General features: G+C 39.5%; 1 protein-coding gene across 6 annotated transcripts in view; it reads left to right on the forward strand.

Moving 5' to 3' along the window:
• The window catches only part of ST6GALNAC3 (ST6 N-acetylgalactosaminide alpha-2,6-sialyltransferase 3), a 457,852-nt gene that overhangs the window by 369,169 nt on the left and 67,260 nt on the right, over window positions 1–21,423 (forward strand). Inside the window, exon 4 of one of the 6 annotated variants that reach the window (XM_081144628.1) lies at window positions 5,531–5,642. The exons of the other annotated variants lie outside the window; for them this stretch is intronic. Coding sequence (XP_081000754.1) covers window positions 5,531–5,627 — 97 coding nt within the window. The 3' untranslated portion in view covers window positions 5,628–5,642. Of the gene's footprint in view, window positions 1–5,530; window positions 5,643–21,423 lie in introns of those variants that run through there. 6 annotated transcript variants of the gene reach the window in all.

A 21,423-nucleotide genomic window follows, 5' to 3' on the forward strand; every position in this document is an offset into this window, starting at 1 on the left:
TCCTTCATATCCCTTTCTTTCCCATGGACACCTCATTCAGATTCTTACCCATTCACAATCGAATGTTCACGACTTGAATTCCTAGATGCTTCGTTATCTGGGTTATTCTTCCCAAGGATGCTGGCAGGTTCCCCTTCATCTCCTCTTCTGGCACCGGTCACCTGGCATGGTGAAGGTGCTCAGGAAATATGTTTGAAGCAAATGGGTATCTCATCTTTAACATAAGAAAAGAAATATGGAACAGGAAGATATTACAGGGGTCAGGATACTATGTTCTAGTTTTTGATCTGTCACCAAATAGGTGTGTGACACATAGCATGTCAAATAGCTTCTCTAGGTCTTGGTTAAACTGAATGATTCCTTGGATCCTTGTCTACTCTAACTTGCTCAAGTTCTGTGACTTCACTAACAATTTAAAACATGAAGTAAGAAAGTTCTTCACGTTGAAATTACCTCCATGGAATACAGAGAGATCACACTGAAGGCAGGAGAGCATGGGAGAAGTAGTATTGGGTCGAGATGAAAGCATAGTCTATGGGTTTTGACCTTAGGCTCCCAGAACGATTGAGGGACAAAAATAAGTATTACCTGTAAAGTTCCTAAGAGAGTGCCTGGCACATAATAAGTGCCATGTAAGTGTTTACTATTATTTTTATAAATTTAAGAAAATCTACTAGTCTTTGTGACACGCTTTTCTCTGGCATTTAGAAGCCCGTTCTTCATGCCGATGTGCAAACAAAGCCCCATGAAATCTAGTATCACTGCTGAAATTAATAGCTTTCTCTCATAGACAATAATCATCAGACAACAAATAGTCTGATTTCTTTTAGGCCCAAACCCTTGTCTTTCTGGTAATGGGCAGGTTTTAATTTTCACGGCTTTTGTAAGGTGAAGCAAAGGAATATTGCCCTTCAGGATCATGTAGCAGCCAATAAAAATGTTGGAACAAGAGTGTTGAATTCTATATTTGTTATCTACCAAAAAGACAACTAAACAAAAAAAAAACACCAAAAACTGCTTCTATAGAGCAGTCACTTAGAAATGGAAACAGAATATGAATGTATTAATATCTTATGCAGATAATATTTTTCCCTTTAGTAAGGAAGTAGTAACGAAATAATCTAATTTGCTTTCTCTTATCTGTATGGAAGTGAATTCAAATATTGGAAAAACCATTATTAAAATTCTGAACAGCATTTAAAGCATGGTTTGTGTGCTGCTGTAAGGTTTCTTTTTCTCTAGGTCAAGAGGTAAAGCAATTTGTCTTAAAGGAAAGACAGAAAACGGTATTGGTAATGGGTTACAGGTTTTATAGCTTAACTATATTTGTTTCATAAGCAAAATAGCATTTGATAACTATTTTATCTACTATTATACTGGGCAAAAGAATTCTTGAACAGCAATTCAGCTTAATGCTAACAGTTACATACACAATCCAATTTGTTAATTCACCTGCCACCTAAAAAATTTTAAGAATCAGGTAAAAATACAAAATGAGAACTGGAAACTCCATATGGACTAGACATTTGGGGGCCAAGGAAGGATTAAAACTTCTACTCAATAGGTTGGAGAAATAGGTAGGCAACAATAGCATAGGAAAATGACGGAATCATTTGTTTTAGAGCTCAGAAAACTGGAGAAAACTCTAACATGGTAATTGGGAGTTTTAAAAAAAAGGAATACCTTAGAGGTTTTCGTTTGTTTGTTTGTTTGTTCTGTACTCAGGAACTTAATTTGGGAGTCCCTTAGTTTCCAATTAAAGGAAAGATGGGCTGTGTTCTATGAACGTCTTTCTGTGTTGTGTTTCTCAGGTGGTTACTGCCTTTCATTTCCATGTGGTATACGCTGAAATAAAATATGCATTTTGAATAGCAAGAGTGAATTGCTATGAAGATTAGAGGAGATAGTATATGGGAAGGCAATCTGAAGTCCTATCCACATATTTGTTTCTGTTATTATTGCATTCAGTAAAAATCAGAAGCATGCCTACCATGTGCCAGAAATTGCTTTAGGCACTGACGACTCAGAGAAATAATAAGACTGATCTTTGCCCTTAAGAATTTATAAATACATTGGAGAAACAGACATATTAATAGAGAATCTCAGTGTGTTGTGGAAAGTGCAATAATAGACATATGCCAGGTGCTTGGGAACATGGAAAGGGATCCCTGGCTGTTTTCAGAGTCAGGGAGGTGAGAGGAAGCTAGGGAGAGGAGAGGAAGGGAGTCCCGGAGGGCGAAGGTGGCATGAGCATAGCCTTGAGGTGAAAAACAGTGCTGTGTATTGCAAGTCGGTAGAGGGGTCTGTATGGGTGCAGCTTACAGTAGCAAGCAGAGAAGAGCAAACGCTGAGTCCCGGGAGGCCAGATTACAGAGGGCCCGTTTATTACGTTAAAGATCTAGATTTTGTCCTTTGGTGATGGAAACCCAGTGACGCCCACATAACGTGGTCACCCTGGGGTATATGGAGGGTGGATTTGAGGGTCAGGGAGGAGAGTATTGCTGTAGTACAGATGGAAGATAGTGAGAGCGGGTGAGAAATGGATAGAGCCAAGAGGGCAAATCTGAAAAATAGTGAAGGAAAGCAATGCATGGTGATTCATTCATAAGAGTTGGTGAGAATGATCCTCAAGCTTATAGTGTGACTGATTAGGTGATTTGTAATACAGTTTAAATACAGAACACGGAATGAGAATCAGATATAGGGGGTAAAATATAGATTCATTTTTTTGTCCCTGTTTATCTTAAGGTTTCTATAAGATGTTTGAGTGGAGGGATCCAGGAGGCCCTGACTGGGAACAACTGGTTGGGTAGAGACGAGAGGCAGGGACAAAAGCCTGGGAACACCAGCTTTTAGAGGGTGGGCCAAAGAGAGAGCCAGGACAGACACCTGGAGGGGACAGTGCAATGGTAGAAAGGGACACAGTTCACCGTCAGGTCACAGAAGCCAGAGGAACAGAGGTTCAGGAAAGTGGTGGGATCCAAAGTGAAACCAAAGCAATGAAATTCAGTATATGGACTTAAAGAGAATCCCCTAAATTTAGCAAGCCTTGACTTTAGGTCCTTTGTCGGAGCTGTCTCACCTCATGGGTGGCAGCAGAAACCCAATGGCAGTTAGCTGAGGAGTGAATTTGGGGAGATGGAGCACAGAGTTTTTCTTTACAGAGATCTTTGGATGGGAAGGAGAGGGATAGGAGGGCGGCTCGAAGAAATACATGCTCAGGAGCAGATTATTTTAAGAGAGGAGAAATTTAACTAAGGTTGAAGGCTGAAGAGAAGGAACCAATCGTGGGAAAAGGCAGAAATGTGTGAGAACAATTGACGTAGGGTATTCCCCAGTGGGAGGGGTGGAGGGGCTGGGATTTATAGGAAAGGTTGGCTCTAAGCGTAAAGGACTTTAATTCGTAAACCTCTGAGACTGGAAGGGTGGATGGAAGGAAGAGAGTGGGTGACAGGGGCATGGAGAGGGAGAGGTGGATCATGCTTCATGGCTTCAGGACGAAGGCCATTTGTACTTACTCATTGCCAGGCACAGGCACAATGACTTAGCAGGTGGAATTGTGTTTAGAAGTCCCTCACCATCTTCTCAGGGGTGCTCTCCCACCAGCCTTAAAGCACCCCCCTCAGGACCCTGGCTTCCCATGCTGCTCCGTCCCCACCACCATGAATAAGCTTTGATCCAGTGGCTCTGGATTCCCCACGTGCATATTGTCTTCCCCCTAAAATACCCATTGATTGCCTGAATTCAGGTATATGATAAACTATTTCATTCAGAGATGTAAATATCTGATATCCAGCTACTGGCCCGGGAGCATTGCCTTTTAGATGCACACCCTGGCTTTTCGGTGGCCTCGCCTTATTAGACCTGACCCCTCTGTTCAACCTGTCTTCCCGCACTCCATTAATATGCACCCTTTGCTCTAGTCACACATTCTCAGGAAGTGAAGCACCTGGTATGAAAACCAAATGGTTGGAATAATAATTAAGATTGTGACAATTTTCGGAGGCATCCCCCTTGTCAGACCTGACAGAGGAAGGCCGCAGTCAGTGCTATAAAGAAGGGTGATGCTGCTTCTGATACTGATATTTTAATATACGTTGCCTCCATTCATTAAACATTTTAAGCTACAGATTGGGGTTACTGTTCACCCCTTCTGTGCTAATAGAAAGTTAGGAAAATTTGAATTAGTGCTACATTTTTTTAAATACGTTTTTATTGATTTCAGGGAGGGGGAGAGAGAGATAGAAACATCAAGGATAAGAGAGAGTTATTGATCGGCTGCCTCCTGCACGCACCCTACTGGGGATCGAGCCCACAACCCAGATCGGGAAACAAACTGTGACCTCCTGGATCATAGGTGGACACTCAACCACTGAGCAACACCAGCCCGACAGCGTTACATTTTTAAAATCAGGCTTTACTGCTGTTTTTTAGTTAATGTTACAGTAACAGAAGCAAAGGCTATATTTTTCTCCTTAGAAAAATATAGTGGTTTCTATTATGTCCAAACAATCTCCAAATGAATAGAATGAAAAAATACTCACAGGAGCTCCTTGGGCTCAGTATCACGTGTAGACGCCTGAACCCCAGAGGTACTGGCTGTGCCCATGCAGATGGGATGGCTGTGCTCATAAAAAATACCTCAGAGGCTCTGATCTCTACTGAGTCTGGGTCTAGCATGTACAACTTTATCAGAGTCAAACTGATTTCCTTCCTGATTACCATTACAAACTGTGAAACATATCTCATAGAATTGTTGTGAGAATTAAGTGTGATCATGAATTTAAAGGATTTAGCTTCATTGCTAGTACATAGTAACTTTTCAGTAAATGGAGGCTGCTACTGAATTATTACTATCAATAATTCATGCTCTGATTTAAGAAACTGCCTGGGGTTTCACTAGCTCCAGGCAGAGGCAGGGGCTGCTTTCTCATCCAGCCTCAGCTATATGGCTATAAAGTGGTGAGTTTCCTTTACAGACATGCACACATGCTTTGCTACTCACCGATTTCCACTCTTTGTAGTAAATTAATATGATCAGCCACTTAGGGTAATTGTTTCCCTAAGAACCAAATGTGCTTACATTCAGTGGCACCCACTGTAATGCAATTAATTTTTTGTAATAATGTTCATCTCGTAGATAGGCGCAGCATAAATGAGAAGCCTGAGAAGCTGCCTCCTGTTTGCTCATTTTGAAGAGACTCATTAGAGACAGTGGTCCTCAATGTTAATGAAATGATACAATCCAATTAGAGACCTGCAGTTACACACACTAGTCCTGGGATGAGAGGAATTGCTACCTATCAGGTCATGTTACTGTCTCAACTGGCTGTTGCCCTCCTTTATGATGCTTCCAAGTTGGTCCGGATCTCATCCTCTCCTTCGGCCCATTTTGGAATTTAGCTATCTTCTTCATGCTGGTAAAAGCCTAAGCTATAAATAGCTTGCTTTTTGGTAAAACTGCTCATGCCTGAAAATGTTGATAATGATTTCAGAATTTCTTTTAATTGAGTTTTTAATTACAACACAGATCGCAGATATCCCATTCATATGTGATTTTGACAAAGAAGACAAGCAATTTCATAGTCTTTGGAGATCATTTGACAAGTGTGGAAGCCTGCAGTTAAGTACCAGCTGCCTTGTTTTTGGACAGGAATACCTGACAGCCACTCACTTGGGGAAGATCAGGAATTGGAACATCTGAATCTTAATAAATTATTTGATAGAATAATCCAAGTGCTATAACACAAGCTGTCACTGAGAATGTAAATCTGATTGGCTGGCTTAGAATCTTACTTTTCTAATTTATAGCCAAGTGGTGTATGAACATGGTTTTACCATAAGTAAGTGTTTTCTATCTTTTTAGACTTTATCAGTACATCCGATAAAATATGAATATAAATTTTTATAAAATGCAAAGCTTAAACTTGAGATAGGTACCATGTTCCTTTACTCATTTCATCTTTTTATACTTACCTAGAGTTCCAGAGCTTCAGAAGTAGAATTAGACCAAAGAAACTGCTTCATCCCAAAGAGCAGATAACCAGTCTAATGTTAACTGGCCCCTATTAGAACTTTCAAAAGCTTTCAAAGGCCATGGACATAGGTCATTAAAATATCCATAAGCCCAAGCTGATGTATCCTTTTTAACCACAGAACAGTAATTTTCAGAACTTTAGATTTCAGAGACTGAGGGGAAAATTTTCCTTAATTGTAGTCCTACAAAGGGTGGTCACCTTTTTATTTTACCAAGTAAAGATGTTTACTATTCTTTCCTTTTTATTCATTTGTTAACTTTTGACTATTTATTGATCACATACTATCTGCAGATGCTAAAAGTATGTCCTGCAGTGACAGACAAAGCTGGATACAATCTATGCCTTCAAGTATTATATAGTCTGGTGGGTAGACAGTTATTAATCAATTACACTAATATATAGAAAATTCACATTGTAATAGGTGCTCTGAAGGAAATGAGCATGGTTCTCTGAAAGCATGTAACACATTCATTTGATATGGATAGATAGAGTCAGAGAATTCTTCCTCTTTAAAATTAATGCTTGCAATTCAGAGGTCTCAGACTATATAGGGCCTTGTAGGCCATGGTAAGGATTTTGAACGTTATGCCAAGAGTAATAGAAAGTAATTAAAGAACTCTAAGCAGGATTTGTGATTTTAAAAGACATAAGCATCCAAGATTCCTCCGGATGCTATTGGAGAATGGATTGGCAGGAAGCAGGAATGGAAGGGATGAAATCAGTTGGGACAAAATTTCAGGGGTATAGATCTGACCAGTGTCATGGCCGTGGTGATGCTGAGTAGCTGGATTTGAAGAATATTTTGTACCTAGAATTGCTGAGACTCATTGATAGGTGAGGGGCTGGGGAGAGGAAGAGAGAAGAGAGGTGTCAAGGATGACCTATATTTCTGGCTTGAGCAACTTGCCGTTTAGTGTACCATTTGCTGAGATAGAAAGACCAGGAGAGGAAAAGGTTGAGGCAGGAAGAAATAATCAAAGGGCCCTTTTTGTGCTTGTTACATGCAAAGCACCTGTGAGATATCCAAGGCAGGTAGATATACCATGCAGAAGCTTAGAAGAGTCTTTTCTACTAAATATACTTTTAGGAAATATCAGCATATCAATGGTGGTAAAGTCATGGGAGTAGATAAGTTTTCACAGGATTAAGCATTATGAAACTGAGAACATTTTGAGGCTGATACAAGAGGAGAAATCTTCAGAGTGTCTTTCTATTAAAGGGATGACATTTTAGCACCCACAAAATAGAAAGAGCAAAGTATTGGTCCTTTAAATTAAGCACATTTAGTTACATGAAATCCTCTCTCCACTGTCATTATTATTCTCATTTTGCTGCAGAGCAGTGAGAGCTTTGTCATGGAGAAGCAGTTGCAAACCATTGCCCTAGAGTTTCTGCACCTGCCTTAGGCATAAATGACCTTCTTTTCATAGCAGAAGGTCTTACCCACACCCAGCGTCACTGGACCTCTTAAACTCTCCAAGCAAAAGATACACCTGGGGCTCTGGATCAAAGTAGTACAGGATTGAAACTCACAAAACACAAGATCCTGCAAGAAGTCATTAGTTCCCTCCTATCCTGAAACACAAAGTCAGTTACCTCCGATGTCCTTTAAGTTGCAAATAACTAATATTTTAACAATGTCAGGTCTCTCAATTCATGAACACAGAACGTCTCTTCATTTGTTCAGATCTTCTTCTAAGTCAGAGGACTGACTGCATTGCAAATTGTAGTGTAGTTATTTGTGTGCATCGGGGTCAATTAACATTTGCATAACTATCACCTACTCCTGCCCATCATAGTATTGGCATCCAACACAGTATTCTTTTCTAGTGGATCTAGTGAAGGTTTCTGAGTTATCCTATCACATTGTCCCGGACAGCCTTGATCAATCAGATTGGATTTGGGAAATAGTAATAATAATACCAATAATAATAACCATTTTATCATTATACTTACAGCTATGATTGTTAATAATAACATTCTTAGGACTTTGTGTCATGTATTGATTGCACTAAGCATTGTCCATAATTCATCTTATGTAAAACCTACCAACAATTTAGAAGGTTGGTGCCATTTTGTAGATGAAGTAAATGCGGCTGAAAGAAGTGACATCCCAGGTGTGTATTTCACAATTGTGTCTACTTTGTATTGTAATCATATGCCATTACCTGCTGCAATGGAAACTCACTGGGACTCTGCTACTTGAAATCCCAGCCCCTAACAGTGCTGGGCACATTTAAGATGCTTATTAAATGTTGAAGATCGTATATACTCTATAGTGATAGAAACCTTCTGAAGGGCAATGAGTGTGTCTTAAGTGATTTGGAATCTCTCACAGTACCTAGCATAATTCTCAATAAATATTTGAAAGGTTGAGTATGTGGGTTTTAAATTGGCTGAAAAACTCCTGTAAGCTCAGAGGTTCTGAGAGGTGCTGCTGGTGGATGGATTACTAATAAGGTGGATTAAGAAGATGTGCTGCCCAAGATGCTGTTTTTGCAACTGTGGGCCTGACTCTTATTTAAGCATTCTTATTCATGACCTGATGGAAAAAAGAAAGGAGCTGCTCATTTTCAGAATTCACTAATGATTCCAATTTGGAAAGTATTGCGAGCAGCTCAGGCAACAGAAATAAAATGCAAACGACCTTTGAGACTAGAGGTATATGGGTTGGGAATAATAACTGTGAGCATTTGAAAAAGGCAAGGCAGTGAATACACCTGGGGGGAGAGAATCCAAACACAGAGCTGTTCTCTGGGAAGCAGACGCCAGAGCTCAGTGATGCCAAAGTAGGCCCAGGGGGCACAGTGGCCTGCAAATTAAATTCAGGCCAGCCAGGCGGCCTGGCAGGATGAAAGGGAGGTCCAGGTTGAGGCTGCCTGTGCAGAAGGCGCGGAATAACCGTGCCTCTGCGGACATTTCTAGCTGAGCAGCACCTGGCACCACACATTGTGCTCCCACCGCCTCATTACTAGGGAAGCTCAGGCAATTTGGAAGAAGTGCAGAGAATAGCAACAAGAGTGAATGAACTCAGGAGCCTGAGGAAAGGATTAGAAGCTATAGTTTAGCTGCAGAAACCTAAGGGGAAAGGGGATGGAGAGGTCCAGGAACTAATAATAAATATCCAGGTCTACCCTAAAATAGCCAAGTGGAAACTTGCAGGATCCCCATCAAATTAAGACTTTTCAGATGAAAATGAACACTTTCTTCCAAGCTTTGGGCTCCTTGCCTGAACCAGCACTCTGCCTACCCAGGTGCTCAGTAAATACTACCTAATCAAGTAACCTTCGTTTGCCAAAAGACTGTGGGATCCAGGAAATAGGCCAATAGGAAGCCCATTAGAAAGTCAGCCAACCCTTTCCTTAGTGCCCAGTGAGGACAGGATTAAAGGAACTAGATTTGTGTTGTGTTGTTCAAGTCAAGCTCTTTGAACAATGAAGATGCCTCTTCCCATTCAGATAAATACAAAACAAAATAGAAACCTTTGTAGCACAGGGAATGCCTAAGACACGGTTGGCTAGGCTCCGGCTAAATCCTATCACTGCAATTTACTCTGTGTCCAGGGCGCTGGTGATGCTCCTTTCCCCCTCCTAGGCAGTGGGGGAAGAGGTAGAGAAAGCTTTCCCTCTGGACGAAAGGTGGATCTGGTGAACTTCACTTTTAAAAGATCAAACAACAAATATTCAAGTAGATGGGTTTGAGGTTCATTCTTTTTCAGGAAGGGGTCTCTGAAAACAGCACTACCCAGGGCGCTATTGCCTTCATCTTTGTTTACAGATCTTCGCTACACTCTTCTTAACCTGCAACCTGGGAAGGAAAGTCAGGCATTCTGATTCCAGCCAGGTGCAAAGCAGTCAGCTCCTGTTATCCAGCCCCAGGCTCGGTGGGCTCCCCTGAGCTCCTCCTACACGCCAGTCCTCTGACACGTGCTCTTCCCCACTCTGCTGGTCACCTTTACCTGTCCGCTCCTTGACCCATTCCAGCTTTCTGCAGGGCTGGCTTCATCTCACCCCTCTCTTCTCAATTTCAATGTAACCTCTTCTAGAAGGTCTATGGAATGATTTGGGCTGCAAATAAGAAAAACCTTATTAATAATGGCCCACGCCAGTAGATATTAATTACCTGCTAAAAAGAAGTTCAGGGTAAATGGCCCAGAGCTAGCACCCCAGCTTGACCATGTCATCAAGGCCCCAGGCGCCTCTGCTCCCACCCCCAGCATATGGCTTCCATCTTCAACATCTCAGGATGTCTGTTTCCCCCCCAGCATCACCCCCATGCCTCAGGCAGAGTTGCATGGAGGAGTTAAGGGGGAAGAAAGGCTTTCTTCAGTGCGACTTTGCTTTTTTATTCAGGAAGGACCACCGTCCCCAGACACTCCTAACTATATCTAATTAGTTAGAACTGTGTCACATGCAAGGGAGTCTGGAAAATCATGATTAGCTTCCCAACCTCTAGAGTCGAAGAAGGCAAGGGAGAAGGGGGGAATATAAATAACTTTCAGGCAGCCAAACCTCAGTGTCTGCCACGGTACATGCCCCACTCACACTCCCCGCACCCCAGTTATTCTGTCGTGGTTCTCTACCTCTTCTCTTCATGGCAGTTATCATGGTTTGTAGATGTACATTTATAATCCCACTAGAATAGATATGTGCACTCATGGCTGGCTCTCTCACCACTGTATCTCCAGAACCTACCTTTGTGCTGACGAATGGCAGGTACTTAATAAGTATTGCTTAATTTGCAGGCTGGTTGGCTGCTAGAAGAGAAGCAACCTCTGAAATTATCATATAATCACAACCTCCTGGGAAAATAGGATTCTGGCTATCAAAATCTGATCTACACATAACTCCTTTGTACTTATTAAAAACTATTATATATACGAAGAGGTACATATGAAATAAAAGAATGGATAAGAAGGTGAAGGGATTAGCTAAAGAACATATATGCACACCCCATGGACATGGACCATAGTTTGGTGAAGGCCAAGCGAGGAGGAGGCAGAGGTGGGTGGAGGTGGGCAAAGGGGGGAGGAAGGGGGACACCTGCAATAATATCAACATTAAAAATTTTTTATAAAACAATAAATATTTTTAAAAAAAGAAAATAATGAACATTCAAATTCCCACCATCCAGTATATTAGATTTGGAGATTTTTGCCAGAGGCATTGTGGCCTGTTGATGTTGAATTTAAGAATGGAAACATCTCAAATACAGTTGAAATCCCTGTGCCCCTTTCCCTGGTTCGATGTTTCTGCTCTTGCCTTTCTCTGGCTGGACACAACCACTACCCTGAGTTTGGCTTGACTAATCTAGTATGTGTTTTTATACTCTAATTATCTATATACATATACATAAACAAAGGGTGTTATTTTGCATGTTTTCAAGTTGTATATAAATATTATATTTTGTATAATCACTACACAAATTATATATTACCAAAAGTATTATATTAAAGTCTTTTTCATCTATTTTGTTATTGATTTTTGACCGTATTTTTGCGTATGGTTGTACAGTGTGTTATTGTATGAATATGCAATTACAATTTAGTTATCTATTTTTCTCTTGATAAACATTTTGACTGATTGTTACAGTCTTTCCTATCACAAATAATGCTACCTACAATTAATATTCTTCTACATGTTTCTTTGTCACACTTGTGACGGTTTCTTAGTCTAAGATATATATCTAGAAATAAAGTTTCAGGGTGAAGGAGGCATCTTTCTTCAATTTTCTTCGATTTCTCCAAAGTGTTCTACAAAATATTGTATCAGTTGAAACTCCCACAAGCAGTGGATGAAAGAAAATATTACTCTGATTTTTCTTAACCTATTTGTGTGAAATGGTATCACATTGTTTTATTTTTTAGTTCCCTGACAACAGGGAAGGTTAAGGATCTTTCAAAAAGTATGTTGGCCAATCAGGTTTCCTTTTATGAAAATTGCCTATTCATATCCATAACCCTTTTTCAGGGAACAGGGAATTTTTTTTTCTTGTTGCTTTGCAAAGTTCTTTATATATTGTAAATAGCAACTCATTCTAATTAACACACATTGCAAATGCATTTTCCCAGACTGTTGCTTAACTATTCATGTTGTTTATAGTGTTGCTTTTTGAATAAGAGTATTAAATTTTAATATAGTAAAATCTATCCACCTATGACTTTGTGGTTTGTGCTTTTTATGTGTTATATAAGAAATCTCTCTCTACCTCTAAAACCTTAAAAATATCTTCCTATATTTTCTTACAAAAACTTTAAAGCTTTTGCTTTCCACAATTAGTCCAGCTGGAATTATTTTTATGTAACATAAAGGGATCTAGTTTTATTTTATTATTTTTCCATATGAATAACTAGTAATCTCAGATGCATTATTGAATGCTCTATTTTTTAGTCATCAATTGATATCAAGTTTCCACTTATGCATAGATCACTTTCTGGGTTCTATATTATATTTCAGTGGTCTGGTTTTCTATGCTTGTGTCTCTAGGACACCTTTAGTATCATCACAGCTTCAGCAAAATTATCACATAAGGAGCTCAGGAGCCACACTGCATGGGTGTGAATCCTAACTCTGCCATTGCGTAGCTGTAGTACTTTCAAAAAGGTCCTCAATTTCTTTGTGCCCCAGTTTCTTTCTCATTTATAAAATGGTGACAATGGTCATACCAAACTCACAGTGAATTAAAGGTTTTTTGCCTGGCATATAAATGCTTAATAAAAGTTAGCAGCTATTATTTTATTTGTAGTATCAGCATTATTATTACTAATTGTGATATCTGATAGGTTAGGGTACCTCTACCCTTTTTTTTTCTTTCAAAATGGTCTTAACTATTGTTGACCTTTTGCTCTTTCAAATGAATTTCAAGATTGGCTTATAATGTCTCATGAAAAAGCTTGTTGAAATCCAAATGTCATTGCATTGATACATGAATTAAACTGAGTATCTTTATCCATAAATTTGGCATACCTCTTTTGTCTATTCAGCCATTTTATGTCGATCAGAAAGTAATTTTGTCCGAAAAGATCAATACATATTTGTTGGATTTATTCTTAGCTACCTTTTAGTTTGTTGATGTTGTAAATGAGGTACTTTTTTATGTTATTATTACTGCTATGTAAAAATCCTATTATTCGTTGATCCTGTATCTAGCCACCTTGCTGAACAATTACTAATTCTAATGGTCTGTAGATTATCATAGATTATTTATGTAAACAGACTGATCATTTACATAAAAATATAGTTTTGTTTCTATCTTTCCAATATTTACCTCATTTTATTTTTCTTGTCCTACTGTGTTGACTGAGACCTCCTGACAGCATAAAAAAGGAGTAGTGATAGCAGGCACCCTTGTCTTATGCTAACTCTAATGGTAACAGTGTTAAGTTTCATTAAGTTTGATCCTTACTATAAATTTTTGATAGATAATAATTATCAAATTTAGGAAGTTCCCTTTCGTTTCTAATTTACTAAGAATTTAAACATGAATGTTATTTATTCTTTACTCTGTTAATATTGTATAATGTATTAATAGATTTTCTAATGTTGAAACATTATTTCATTCCTAAGATAACACACTCTTGTATTTCAAAGGAACACCTGGGTCTTTCTCTAAAGACCAAGAAACCTTAAAGTTTTTAAGCAATTAGTATTTTTCCTTTTACTTCAAATACATATTCTTTTTTTGGATCTTGGTATGGTTAGTTCATGATTTCTGTATTTTTCTCTTTATTTTTAGCATTTCTACATTTTAAAAAACAAAACTTGTGTAATAGTAGCAAAAGATATGAATAGTGAAGATGAGGAGGGGAAAAGTATTAGCTCTACTTATTTTGGACTATGAAATAAAGGTATAGAAGAAGAACTTCTTACCAACCAAGGATTTCTGGGGTAAGTTGGTCCAGTGCCATAATTACCTTATTGCTGAGTAAGTAAATCATGCTGGCCATTTGTCTAAAAACGTGGTGACAGCTGTATCCAGAATCATTTAGAAAGCAAACTCTTAATTGTTCCAGGCAACTGGGCAGTGCTTGTGAACTGGGAGGGCTTATCTTCCTAGAAGCCATCCTGGGTAGCACTGGTGACTGCTGGTAATGGAAAAGGCATCTTCTCTTATTCTTTTGGAGCTACTTTTGTTTTTCTCTCTTTTTTGTGTGTGTTTTTTTTTCCCATCTTTGGTAATTGCATCATTTTTTGAAACTTATATACATGTAGCACACCTTCTGTAGTTCTGCTGCTCAGCAAAGAAAATATGTTCCGCTCAATAATTAGAGTGTCCACACTACAAAATTAATTCAATGTAATTGCTCTTGGTGTAAAATCCCAGGTCAGTGTAGAATATAGTTTTGATGGTTTTTTGGTGTTTGTTTTTGTTTTTGAGCAGTCCTGTTCTGAATATTTGCCCTAATTACGTGCACACATTCAAACAATTACTGAGAAGTTGTTCTACCAGAAGAACTGTATATGAATAGTAACATTAATGTGATGTCCTGGTCTGTTAGCTTTAAAAAAGATTTCAGAAATTGATGAAAACATTTAACGTTCTTCATTCAAGGCTTTGTGAACCAAATACCTTATTCCAATTGGAAATGTGTTAAAAGGAGAATATTCTTTTCTCCTTCCCTCCTCATCTTATGGAACATGGAAAGAAAGATACTAAACTCTTGGGAGTTATCCCCTTGATTAACTGTGAAGTAATAAACATAGGAAAGCAGCAACAATTCATGCAGTCGGGTACTAAATCTCCACCTTTATGGCCTGCATTTGCCAACTGTCTCTATATTTGACAGATAAAGTGCATCTGTGAATTTTAAGCTTCTCAGGTTACAGTTAAGATATGTAATTAGATTTCTAGATATACATCTTCCACCAAAACTTCTGCTACAGGGGGAAAGAGCCAATTAAGCCAGCTTTACTCAGCTTAAAACAAAACTTCAACTTGAAAATTGATGGAAGAACTTAACTAATGAGGACACTTCACTTGGGGCAGCTTATTGCTCGATGCAGGCTGTGTGCTCTGGGACCCAGGCTTGTCTTTGAAGGCCCGAGTTAGGAAGTTTACTTGGCTAATAAAGCTAGTTCCTTTAGACATATGATTTGATGCAGGGGCAATTGGAAATTAGTATTTTGAACATTTGTTGCTTATAGTTGCCTAAGTATTTATATTTATTAGATGAAAGTTAGCTATCTGAGAAACTGTATTAACCCCAACAGGTAAATGAAGAGCTATTTCAATGCTCTGAAGCAAAAATACATTCTGAATGTGTAAAACTCTTTGGATTGCTAAGGACTAATTCCAGGCTGGAAATACTTCCAATAATCATAGTGAGTGTGATGATAAAAGTAACTAATGTTTCCTGAGCAGACACCACATGCAAGTACGCCCCAAACATTAAATAAGCATTAACTTACTTAGTACTTATGAAGAATATACATGATAGGTGATTTTACAGTTAGAAGCTGATGTTCAGGAAAGTTGAGCAATTTGCCCAAGGTTTCCTGTCTCCTTTAGCAGGTTAAATTCTTTATCTTCTGTGAAATGAAAATAGACTCATTGGTTATTACCTTTTATAAAATAGACTTAATGCCCTTAAAAGTAAAAGTTTCCTTGGATAATATAAGAAGCGAATTCAGGAAAATGCTACAAATGTCAGCTCATTAGGGTAAGCATATATTTTACTGTTAACAGGCACAGGAAATTCATGTGGGATGAAATTACTACATATCTTCAAGAAGATCATCTAATCAGGCATATAAGACAAATGCATGAGGAATTACTTGAAATAATTAAAAAACAAAATGTCAACAAATACAAAGTAGGAAACTACTTGGAATTGAAGTCTAGTTCCTCTGAACGGCATTTGCATCAGCTGTAGAACAATGGGGGGGGGGCAACTACTTCCCTTCAAGGTTTCTTCTTGCTCAAAAACTTAAGTTGGTGACTCTAATGAATGCATACGAACAAATCAATGTGGAGAACACAGCAAGTGCTGCATGCTGACTGAACACAGCAGAGTGGGGCTGGTCATTAAAATCTCCTGGAGATGGCCTTTGAACCAGATCCAAAGAAGGTGAAACCTACTGATTGGTTTGGAAGGGCTGGGATCATTCTGATTTGGGGGTAAGGTAGAGTGAGGATAGTGACCAACTGGAGAAAGAGTGAGAAAATGCTAAGTAGAAAGAAGGAAGCAGGCCCTGGCCAGAGTGGCTCAGAGGTTAGACTGTCAGGCTGCACACGGAGGGTCATGGGTTCGATTCCCAGTCAAGGGCACTTACCTAGGTTGCAGGTTCGATCTCTCCGGGGCTCGTGCAAGAGCTAGCCAATCGGTGTCTCTCTCTCTCTCTCTCTCTCTCTCTCCCCCCCTCCCTTCCTTCCATTCTCTCTAAAAAGCAATGGAAAAAATATCCTTGAGTGAGGGTTAAACAAAAAAAAGAAGGAAGCGGAAGCAGCAGGTTAAATAATTTTTTTCTGAAATAGATGGGTCAGGAAAATTGAAAGAAGTTGATAAAGAGCACATTACAGTTACCAAGAGTCTGTTTTTTTAAGGGCTTGGTGCCAGAAAAACTGAATCAGAAACTCTGGGAGTAGGACATTGTTTGTTTTTTTACAGTTTTATTGAGATATATAATTTATACATCACATAATTTACCCATTTAAAGTGTACTGAATTCAGTGCTTTTTAGTATATTCATAGTTGTGCAATCACCACAAACAATTTTAGAGCATTTTGATCATTTCCAAAAGAAACTATACCCATTAGCAGTCACTCCCCAGCACCCTACCCCCAACTCTAGGCAACAACTAGACTTGCCTATTCTGAATATTCCATATCAGTGGAGACATACAATGTGTGGCCTTTGTGACTGCCTTCTTTTGTTAGCATATTTTCAAGGCTTGTCCATGCTGTGCTATGTATCAGCACATCATTTTTTATGATGAAAAATATTCTATTATATGGATATATACACCTACAGATTTTATTTATTCACTTACTAAGGATATTCAGGTTGTTTCACTTTTTGGCTATAAAACTCATGGACAAGTTTTTGTGAGAACATAAGTTTTTATTTCTCTCGGATATATACCTAGAACTGGAATTTCTGGCTCAAATGCTAACTCGATGTTTCACATTTTTGAGGAACAGCCAGACTGGTTTTCGGAGCAGCCACATGATTGTACATGCCCAGCAGCAATGGATGAGGGTTCCAGTTTTTCCATCTTCGCCAACACTTGTTAATACCTGTCTTTTTTATAATAGTCATCCTAGTGGGTATGAAGTGGTATCTCATTGTGAGTTTGATTTGCATTTCTCTGATGTCTAATGATGTTAAACATCTTTTCATATGCTTATTGGCCAGTTGTATATTTTCTTGGAGGAAATGTCTATTCAAATCTTTGCCCATTTTTAAACTGGGTTATTTGTTTTGTTATGGAGAAATAATAATTCTTAGCCCAAAAGTGGAAACATCCCAAATGCCCATCAAGTGATGAATGGATGAAAACATGTGCTACATATACACAATAGAATATTGTTCAGCAATAAAAAGTACTGATAAATGCTACAACTTGTGTGAACATTGAAAACATAATGCTAAATGAAAGCAACTAGTTACAAAAGGCCACATATTGTGTAATTCCACTTATATGAAATGTCCAGAATAGGCAAATCTATAGAGACAGAAAATAGATTGATTAGTTGCTACCTGGAGCTGAGGCAAGTAGGAGGAATGACTGCTAATAGGCACAGGGTTTCTTTTGTGGCTGATAAAAATGTTCTAAAATTAGTTTTTGATAATTAATACTCAACTCAATGAATATTCTAAACACCACTGAAATGAATACTTTATATGAATGAATAATACGATATGTAAGTTATAATAAACCTGTTAAAAAGAAAAAATATTATTGTGTGAATGTAGAAGACAGGACATTAGAGACTGAAACTGTAGACAAGGAAATAAGCACAGAAAATGTTAATCTAATGAACAGAATAAACTGATGAACAAAATAGATCCAGAGACATGGAAGCATGGGACAGACTGAGGAACCTCAGAGGGAAAGGGAGGGGGTCCGGGAAGAGATTAACCAAAGAATTTATATGTATTACCCATGGACACAGACAATAGTGTGGTGAAGGCCTGGGGCAGGGCAGGAACCTGGTGGAGGGGGTCAGTGGTAAAAAAGGGAAGACGTCTGTAATACTTTCAACAACAAAGATTTTTTTTTAAAAAAGTTAATCTAATCCAAAGAAGTAATAAGCAGAACGTGAACTAACATAATGATGGGAATGGTACAGGAAGAACAAATGCGGGAGGTAATGAGGCAACTCTCCCAACATCATCCCTGGTGGGTGGTAGCCATCACTTTATATAAAACCACCCAGAGGCGAGGCCTCTGTCCATCACCTCCTGTCCTCCAGCTGGCCTAGCTGGAGAATCATTTTAATTAACTTTATTGTTTAGAGGCAAAATTGGCTTGTCTGCAACATTTACCCATTGTCTGTAATTCTGCCTTGTCAAAATGGACATGTTGCTATAATAACTTTGGAAAACTTTGTTTGGTAAACGATCAGGATCTGTTGTGGATTACGGAATGTACAAATGTTTGTACAATAAAGGTCAGAGAGATTAATTCTCAAATTAGAATTCTATTTTTGAGAAGCTAAACTGTTCATCAGATGTGCAGATGAAGAGATCATACCCACATGGGGTGCTGGACCGGCTCTCTCGCCATGAACACGCTTTGGGCTGTGCATAAAAGGCAAAGCGGCCTGGATGCTATGTGGGGTTTCACTGATGGCACCTTTCTGGAATACTGATGAGGTCCTATCGATACTCCTGACATTCAGCTTAATCAAGACGTGACCCTTTCATTCAACCTAACAATATGTTTACATTACGCAGACAGAATTTTTCTCTTAAGATTTCATTAAATATTTAACTAACACTACGAAAGGAAAACACAACCAGTAACACAGCTGTGTCAAAATGGGAAATCAATCCGTTTCAATCCTGTTAGGCATCCCTCTCACTAAGCCAGGGGGCAGGAGACCTGTGGAAAGGGAGGAAGGGATCTTGGGCCTAGAGCCAGAGATGGAATTAAGCTTTGTGGGTCCAGCTTCTCTGCGATCTGCATCGCTTTCCATGTGCTGCCAACAGGACAAGCCTGGCGATGCAGTTGCCTGCCGTCTCTGTTTATCTGGAGATTCAGGAGCTATCTCAAAAGTCATGCTGATTGTTTCCAGCACTTTCTTTAAAATGTTGCTCTTTTCACCCATACAGTTTTCCCCCTGGTTCCCCGAAGGAAGATAATAATAACAGCAATGTTTACACTAGTAACAATAATGTAATAATAATGTTTTTTCTCCCTTCTACCTCTCCATTTGCTTTGTCTAACAGTAAATGTCCCCAATACCTTCAGCAGGAGTAGAGGGGAGTAATACTTTTTCCCATTTTGTGCAAGAAGGATTCATTAAGCATCCCAAGCCCAGGGAGAAGCAGACAAAAGTTATGGGAGTGAGCATATGATGGCCTTGACCACATTTCTTTTCTCCAAAAAGGACAGTCATAGAAATGAAATGGCCTATCCCTTTCCAGTCTGCTGGTTTGCCTCTAACTAGACCACAGACTTAATCTTACAGCGTAGGCTGTTGTAGAAAACAGGACAACATATTGCAATAAACTGAGAATCCGGAGTTAACGTGAACCTAATGACGTGTGAGCATCAGGCCCCTGGGGGAGGCAAGGAGGTCACAGAAGGAAAGGAACTGAATCTTCAAGTCTCAAATAATTTGTAGTGATTTACATTTTCATTTAAGATATTTACTTTTGTACAGAATTCGTAATTTTATTTTTTATTTTTTTAAATATATCTTTATTGATTTCAGAGGGAGGAAGGGAGAGGGAGAGAGAATTAGAAACTTCAATGATGAGAGTCATTGATGGGCTGCCTCCTGCACGCCCCCGACTGGGGATCGAGCCCGCAACCCAGGCATGTGCCCTGACCGGGAATCAAACAGGGATCACCTGGATCCTAGGCCGATGTTCAACCGCAGAGCCACGCCTGGACGGGCTGGAATTTATAATTTTATTTTTCCTCTTAGACCCCCCCCCCCCCCCCAGTCATGGAGGGTTTAAGCCTTGTGCTACCTGGACCCACCCGCACAAAATAAGACCACAGCCTCCACAGCAGGGCCAGGTTTGCATTAAAGGCCAGGCTAATGGTAATCCCACTGGCAACACCAAACTGGCGAGATAAAAATGGAACACACCAGATTCAAATACGCAGAGTAAATGCGGCGTTGTCCTTCAACAGTCCTCACCCTCCCGGGGACGGATGCCTCTGAGACAGGACCGGGACGCGCAAAGGGCTGCGGCCACAAAGAGCGCACCACACGGTTCAAAGGCCTGGTCTCCACCCTGAGACTCTCTGGAGGGCATTTTCTCAGATTTTCTTTTGAAGTGTTTATTTTGAGCAGCGCTGTGTTTTTATTTGGTTTCAGTTGCTGTTCTAAGCAACAATCTGGTATTCTTATATCACTTGGAAACAAGTCAGGTGAAGTGCATAATTTATATTTGGTTAACGAAGATTTTATTTTTGGATCATAGCTATTAGTTTATATGTAACAGGTGCCATCTGGATCCCTGGAGGCCAAATTCCAACCAGCAAGTAAAGTATCTCCCAGATTCTAAACCAAAATGGTGACATACTCTCTTCTATGTCTGTATGTCGGTCTAGCTATTCAGATAGATATAAACATATCTAGATATACATATATATTTATATATAGATATAAACATATCTATATATCTATATCTGTATATCAGACATGACCTAATATATGCAGTAGCTTTTAAAGGGACCCGACTTAACAGCTAGAGTGTAAAGAGTAATTCTCATTCAGAAGACCCCAACTTTCTAACTAGTCTTCCTGCCTCTCCCCTCTCTCACTATAGTTTATTTTCCACACAGAAACCAGAAACTTTCTTATAAACTTAAATAACCTTCTCGTGGCTTCTCATCGGACTCGGACTAAAAGCTCAAGCGCCTTACAGTGTCTCCGTCGGTTCCCATGTCCCAGGCCCTGCCTTCTTTCTCTCGCTCCGCCCCAGCCACACCGGCCTCCCTGCTTCCCAGCAACCGTTCCACACGCTCCTGCCTCGGGGCCCCCCAGTCACCCGAGTCCCTGAGACACCCTGGGGCTCATTCTCTCACGGCCTTCGCACCCTGCCCAAACGTCCCCAGAGATGTTGTGTGGAACCACATGAGGAGTCCTTTCCGTGCCTCACCCATGGCTCTCTTCCTCTGACCCTGTTTGAATCTTCCTAGCAGTTACTGGCACTGTCAGAATTTATTTTCTGTCTCTCTTCCTTGGAAAGTACATGAGACG

This window comes from Miniopterus schreibersii (assembly GCF_964146895.1).
Source record: "Miniopterus schreibersii genome assembly, chromosome: 8".
Taxonomy (NCBI): domain Eukaryota; kingdom Metazoa; phylum Chordata; class Mammalia; order Chiroptera; family Miniopteridae; genus Miniopterus; species Miniopterus schreibersii.